The sequence below is a fragment of the Olea europaea genome, chromosome 11 (genome assembly GCF_002742605.1).
Source record: "Olea europaea var. sylvestris chromosome 11, O_europaea_v1, whole genome shotgun sequence".
NCBI lineage: Eukaryota > Viridiplantae > Streptophyta > Magnoliopsida > Lamiales > Oleaceae > Olea > Olea europaea.
In genome coordinates this window covers 18,692,178-18,699,191 of record NC_036247.1, presented here as the reverse complement: position 1 = coordinate 18,699,191, position 7,014 = coordinate 18,692,178, and the positions used below count along the sequence as shown (strand labels likewise).

Here is a 7,014-nt window from a genome sequence, read left to right as displayed (position 1 = left end):
CGAAGGCCAAATGTCAGCACTCCATTTTTCTCTGTTTAACTTTTTGAGGGAAATGAAGCAAGTTGAGAAAAATAATCCTCGAACAGTATGTGATTGTTTGATGGGAAAATTAACGGTTTCCATGGAGCCAACAGGCACCAAAATCAAAGTTTAGAATCCGATATGCCAAGAGATATTGATTGGGGACCAATGTGCTTTATTTGTCAACATTTGCTGTCCTTGGCTGCAAATTTCTTTAAATTATTTTGTTGAACTTCGGACTTGGTGTCACTTGTGTAGATGACCTCTTTTGTCTTTCAATTTTTTTAACCATACAAGGAATGAATTACTAATAGTCACATCTCCTACTTTCAGCTTTCAGCGTTTGAGAAGTCAGTTTCTAAAATGAAATTGGGCGATCTCATGAAGGCAACCAATGACTTCAGTAAAGAGAATATAATTGGGTTAGGAAGAACAGGGACAATGTACAAGGCAGTGCTTCAAGATGGCACATCCCTTATGGTGAAGAGATTGCAGGATATTCAATACTCGGAGAAAGAATTTGCGTCTGAGATGGCTACTCTAGGAAACGTGAAACACCGCAACTTGGTTCCGCTTTTAGGTTTTTGTATAGCTAAGAATGAAAGACTTTTAGTTTACAAGTACATGCCAAATGGAAACCTCCATGATAATCTACATCTTGTGAAAGACGGAAGCAAACTTATGGACTGGCCTTTACGGCTCAAAATTGGCATTCGGGCGGCAAAAGGATTTGCATGGCTCCACCACAGCTGTAATCCACGTATTATTCACCGAAATGTAAGTTCCAACTGCATCTTACTAGATGCAGACTATGAACCCAAAATATCCGATTTCGGCCTTGCTCGGCTCATGAATCCTATTGACACTCATTTGAGTACTTTTGTGAATGGTGAATTCGGGGACTTAGGTTATGTTGCTCCAGAATATGCAAGAACTCTGCTGGCCACTCCTAAAGGGGATGTATACAGCTTTGGGGTTGTACTTCTCGAATTAGTAACAGGTGAGAGGGCGACCTATGTGGCGAAAGCCCCCAAAAGCTTCAGCGGAAATCTAGTTGAGTGGATTTCCGAGCTCTCTAGATCCTCTAAACTTTATGATGCAATTGATAAGTTTTTGGTCGGGAAAGGTTACAATGGTGAGCTTTTCCAGTTTCTTAAGGTTGCCTGTAGCTGTGTGCAACCAGCTCCCAAAGAGAGGCCTACCATGTTTGAAGTGTACCAGCTTTTGAGAGCTATTGGACAACAGCATAATTTCACAACGGAAGATGACATCTTGTTGCTATCTGATGTCGGAGATGCTGATCAATTAGTCGAACTTATTGTCGCTCGAGATGTATAGAAGATGTAACAAAAATGCAAATGAGATACAGTGGTAAGTGAAATCATAATTGGCAAATGAGATACAGTGGTAAGTGAAATCATATTTGTATGTAATTTATTAGTTTTGTTATTAATAAATTCTTATTTTCCAGTATGTGCTTCGTTGATCGGGTTAGTCGATTTACCTGGTGAACTTATCTATTACAAAACTATATAGCTTTTATTTTCGTTTCTTATTTTCCTCGCCCGATTAAGTCATAGCTTTGTTTTATGTTTTTTCCTATCATACATTGGATGCTTTGGTTGATTTTGTTTTGTTTATACTAAGGTTTACAAGATTTGGTTAAGATATCTGTGAGCAGATATACGAACATATCTTACGCAGATGTGACTTATTGAGCCCTTGTTTGTTTGTTTGTTTCTCATTTTTTTTTTAAGAACAAATTTTGTTGCGAGCGTTTTTTTGGAGAATGCGTGATTAAAAAGTGGCACCTTTTTTTTTTATTGGTCTGTGCTATGCGCAAAATTATTTTATTGAAATAACATGATTGACAATGAGTTTTAAAAAATGGGACGCAAATAGGGGTAATTTTCAGCCAGATGATTAATTTGAAAAATAAGAGCATGGTGTAGTTCTTTTTTTTTTCCTATCAATCGGCATGATCACCTTTGTTTTGCAGGCGAAGTTGTAGCTTGTTCTTCTACAGCTGAATGTGTCGACTTGTGTCATTTTTTACCTCTGTTGTGCTTCTGCATTTCTTTCTTTAGAGGTGAATAAATTGCACATTCATTCGTAGAGGTGTTCCTAATAAGGTATAAAAAATAGAGGGGGAAAAACGAAAAATGAATTCTCAATAGAGTAACTTAATAAATGTATATTGATATCGGGTCCCACAAAAGAAAAGGAAAATGTTTCTTGGACATAAAGTTCGGGCCCTTAATTGACAAAAACAAATATGTATCTCCCAAGGGTCGAGAATCTTGACTCATGACCAAACTCTAGATCGAGAAAAAATATTAAAGTTTAAATTAAGTTGAGATGAGTTGAGTCAAGAAAATTATAAAAAGAAACATTTATTTGATGACATGGATTCTTGATCACATATTGTGATACGAAAAATATTCTCATGAAAGTATAATGTAGCCAAATCGGATCTTGCTCCCTTCTAATGCTATTTCTAGTTAAAATCTATATAAAGTCGTTGTGAGTTGGCATTTTGATTGAAAATCATATTGAACCAAAATAGAACTCAATTAACTATCCAATTTGTTTTGATTCTTGTAAAAAAATTAATTGCATTCGATAATAAAATAAGTATTGGATTAGGCCATTTTTTTATTTTAAAAAAAATGTGAGTGAATTAAATAATAATCAACATTTTTGTAACTCACATCCATTTCCTATAATTAAGCTCACTTTAATTCTATAATAGGACTCCCTACAATACAAATCCATATCCCAAACTTAAAAATTCAGTTGGAATTTTCACAACAAATAACATAATTCAGTCGTTGGAGAAGATATAGTAGGTAACCATGTCGATTGATTTTGATCACAAATTGAATGATTCATCCCACATTGATATCTCCAATGTTTTAAAAACCGACCCGGTCATCGACCTGAAAAACAGAAAGGGTCGGGGTCAGAAGGTTGGACCAGGGTTGAACCGGAATTGAAGCAATGACTTTTATAAAATCAAAATGAAAAATATATGTTTATAAAGAAGGGAAAAAATGAAAAGCAAATATTGAAATCAAATCACAAAAAAATCGATTACAATCAACCAAGTCAATGCTACTCAATCCAATTATATAATTTAAAATAACTGAATAAGTCAATAATATAAAGTAAACAATAATGTCAATAAGTGAATAGCATGAAAACTTAAATAGCTAAAATTTAAAAGTTTCACAACTATCACCAATACAAAAAATGTCATGTAATAATTGGAACCAAAAAGTGCACTAAACATAACATATTAAATAGTTAAATTTCGTCTTTATCATTTTCATCTATAAGCCTCAATCCTTGATCACTTCCACGATCACATGAACCACCAAAATGATGAATAACATCCATTGTATCTAACTCTCCCATCTCTTGAGTATTAATCTCATCCTTATTTTCATTGTTATCTAAAATACAAAAAATACGAAACAATATATTAGATAAAAATACTTGACTAATATTATAAAAAAAAAAGATAAAAACAATAAGTTAAGATTATTTATGAACCTTGAACATTATCATCAAATTCATGATCATTAACATTGGATATTGCATTTTCTTCATAAATAGCATTATCTAAATCTCCGTACTCGAAATCCTGTGGTGGCACTTCTTCCTCTATCCAAAAGTTTGTCTTGTCAATACACTCATACTCAATTGAATCATAAGACCCCTTCTTATAATAACGCCTATAGGGTCGTAAATGAGTAGTAGTTAGATAAAGAAAATATATCAAATAAGCGAGTCATTAAAATAAACTCTTGACGTGGTAAGAAGTTTAAGATTATATACCTATTCTTCAATTGCAAATTATACATAACATAGACAAGATCGTTGAGTCTTTGATGTTTCAATCTATTTCTTTTTCGTGTGAATGCATTCAAAGACACTCAAATTCCTTTCACATCCTGAAGAAGAAGTTGTTTGACCAAGTATTCGAATAGCTATCTTTTGCAAAGTTAGAGCACTAGATCCACACAATTTCCATTATTCATCTGTATAATTTAATAAAATTAGTTTCAAGCGCTAAGAACTATTAAAAATAAACAACAAATAACTAAATACAACTACTCACCAGGTTGTAATGATTTTCTAGTGTTACATGCCGATTGCCTTCCAAAACTCCCTTCACGTTCTTGATACATCCTTATTTCCCCCATTGCTTTTGTCTCATCACCACAAATACTTTTGATTTCAAGAAATTGAAAAGACCTTGCATGACTTCTACTTTTTGACAAAATCCTTCTTCATACATGAAAGCAGGATTGAAAAAATAAGCCGCTGCATGTATGTTAAGGAGAAGATGTTTATCCTATCGCTCCTTAATTATATCAGTGTGAGGTTTGTACAATCTCTTCTTATTTAAGAATATATTCTTGATTCCTTTTCATGCTCTATGCATGCCATCATATACATAACCTAATGAATGTTTTTCATCTGAATCTACAATTCGTAACAATCTTATAATAGGAGCCACAATTTTCACAACCATCAAGCAATTCTCCCAAAATTTGTTATCCAAGATGATAGAGCTCACGTGTCTTCCATTTGCGCTTTTTGAAAGCCTATGGATTGTAAAATGTCTACTTGTTGCCAAACTCTGTAATGATTGTTTGTGATCATAAATACTTTTCAATGTAATAAAAGTTGTAGAAAAACGAGTCACAGCTAGACGTATGATTTCCCTCCATTCAGGTATTTTTCGCAACCAAGACAAAAACAATTGTGTGATTATACACAAATATTGTAATTTTCGAAGCACGTAATGCAAATGAACGTACGTGAGGCATACTACTAATATCTTTTAAAATAAGATTCAAACAATGTGCAGCACAATGAAACCAAAAAATGCGATCATATTTGTCGTGCAATAATTTCCCTGCTGCCACATAGTTAGCTGCACTATCATTACCATATGAACCACATTACGAGGTCCAACCCATTCAACTATCTCAGAAAACAAATTACACAATGTTTGAGCATCTTTCGCTACATCTAATGCATCATAAGATTTTATAAATACAATCCCAGAAGAACAATATACTAAAAAATTAATCAAAGTTCTATGTCTTTGATCGGTCCAACCATCGGCCATAATTGTACATCCATTATTTATCCACTGACTTCGATAAGTGTCAACAAACAATTGACATTCTTTCTTGCAATCTCTTAACAAATTAACACGAATGTCATTATAAGATGGACCTTTAATTCTTGGACCAATTGTAGCAATGGCATCTAAAGCAAGTTGAAAATAAGTTGATTGCAAAGTATTAAATGGAATGCAAGCATCATAAAACCACCTAGCCCAAGATATATGAGCTCTCTTTATTGCTTGTTTACCAGCTAAAGTACTCCTCAAACTAGGCTGAGATCCAGGAGTAGTCCTCGGAGAAAAATACGTTTCAATACCTTCACTTGCTTTCCTCTTCCCTTTTTCTTGTCGTTGTTTTTCTAATGATATATTCATTTCTTGAATATCCTCTTCTATTTCCTCTCCTCCGATTTCTAAATCTATATAATTGTCCTTAAACGTACAATCATGAGCCTCTTTAGCATCTAGTTTCTTTTTAGATAAATCCCTAAGAATTCCTTGAAATTTAAATCGAACATCAAAAAGGAACTTTCTTACATTGAGATGTTTGACATTTAATTCTAGCAAGACGATACTTCATTCTCTTAATTCCACCACCTTTAAAGCTATTGTTGTAATAAAGACATGTGAAACGAGCTTTACCATCAATATCATGAGTTGAAGAAAAGTGTTTCCATGCAGGATCAGTTTTTGCACGGCTAGATTGTGTGAAACCTATAGAATGACTTTCCAAAGATTGATCATTGCAATCCATCCTAAATAAAAGCAATTAAAAGTATTATAGTTAGATGAATATTAAATATTAATACAATTAAAAAATAACGACGACATTTCCAAAAATTTAACGATCAGCGAATTTTGATCACAAGTGCAGCAAAACATTGTTTTCACTTTTCAATGAAGAAAAAAGCCCCATAATACTAAATGACAACACCTTGGTGGCCCATCCATGTTTTTTCTATTACACTTTTTCTTGCAGGCCATCATCTTTGGATTGGCAATTTGAATTGCAAGCAGATTCCTGCCTTTATTTGCATAATCTACTTATAGTTCTACCTATGAGCTCCTATTTATGGTATGCTTCTGAAAATAGAACAACATAAGTTTTTTAAAATCTGCTTTTAAAACAGAACAACATAAGTTTTTTCTAACAATCAATTATTTATTCTTTATGGATTATCAGACAAACCATCTCAAAAAAAAGTAAAAATATGATTAATTCCACCAACTCATTATCATAACTAAGAAGCACAAAAAACAAAATCCAACGAATTTTTCAAAATTTGAAATCAGTTATGAGAAAAAAAACCCAAAATATTATTCGAAACCTACAGAATATGAAAAAAAAATCTTCTTCCTAAATTAATTGCAATTTCGGAGAACATATAAAATTTTATGGAAAAAATGAAGCAGAATGAAAAAAATCAAAGTGATTAAACTAAAACCTAATAATATTGCAGCTCAAACCTTTAAATGTTGAAATTGGAAGTTGAAACCAATTTGCAAACATCAAGACCGAGATGAGAGAGGCGCATGGAAGATGGAAGATGAAGGAATTGTGAGAAACAAGGTTCTGTCCATTTGAGAATGAGATTCTTGCCTTTAAAAAATTAATTTTGACCCTTTAAACCGGTAGCGGGTCACGGGTCACAAAAAATCTGCTCGGTTCTACGATTTTTAGGGAGGGTTTTTAATTAGAGGGTTTAATATATTAACCGGACCGGATTTGGGTCCGGTTCTCGATTTTTCCGCTTGAATAGACCGGTCTGGTTCGATTTCTAAAACATTAGATATCTCACATCACAAATATTTGAATCAATTTGATAAATTGAAAATAATCATTAGAGAAG

General features: G+C 33.2%; 2 protein-coding genes across 5 annotated transcripts in view; one reads left to right on the top strand and one right to left on the bottom strand.

The window, feature by feature from the left end:
• LOC111403680 (probably inactive leucine-rich repeat receptor-like protein kinase At5g48380) overlaps positions 1 to 1,576 on the top strand; it is a 3,163-nt gene extending 1,587 nt beyond the window's left edge. Inside the window, exon 2 of the mRNA XM_023032270.1 lies at positions 355 to 1,576. Coding sequence (XP_022888038.1) covers positions 355 to 1,359 — 1,005 coding nt within the window. The 3' untranslated portion in view covers positions 1,360 to 1,576. The remainder of the gene's footprint in view (positions 1 to 354) is intronic.
• Positions 1,577 to 2,724: 1,148 nt separating this feature from the next.
• On the bottom strand, positions 2,725 to 6,734 carry LOC111403679. 4 transcript variants are annotated; one of them, XM_023032268.1, is made up of 6 exons: positions 6,632 to 6,734; positions 5,807 to 5,919; positions 4,145 to 4,314; positions 3,862 to 4,064; positions 3,577 to 3,758; positions 3,187 to 3,476 (listed from the first exon to the last, which is right to left on the bottom strand). In XM_023032268.1, the coding sequence occupies exons 4-6, from the start codon at positions 3,885 to 3,887 to the stop codon at positions 3,328 to 3,330; spliced, it is 357 nt and encodes a 118-aa protein (XP_022888036.1). In that variant the 5' UTR covers positions 3,888 to 4,064; positions 4,145 to 4,314; positions 5,807 to 5,919; positions 6,632 to 6,734; the 3' UTR covers positions 3,187 to 3,327. The 4 variants fall into 4 exon arrangements, 3 of the variants coding, with proteins under 3 accessions (XP_022888036.1, XP_022888035.1, XP_022888034.1); XM_023032267.1 differs by having other exon boundaries at positions 3,862 to 4,314; XR_002704508.1 differs by lacking the exons at positions 3,187 to 3,476; positions 3,577 to 3,758; positions 3,862 to 4,064; positions 4,145 to 4,314 and adding an exon at positions 2,725 to 2,960.
• Positions 6,735 to 7,014: the final 280 nt, after the last annotated feature.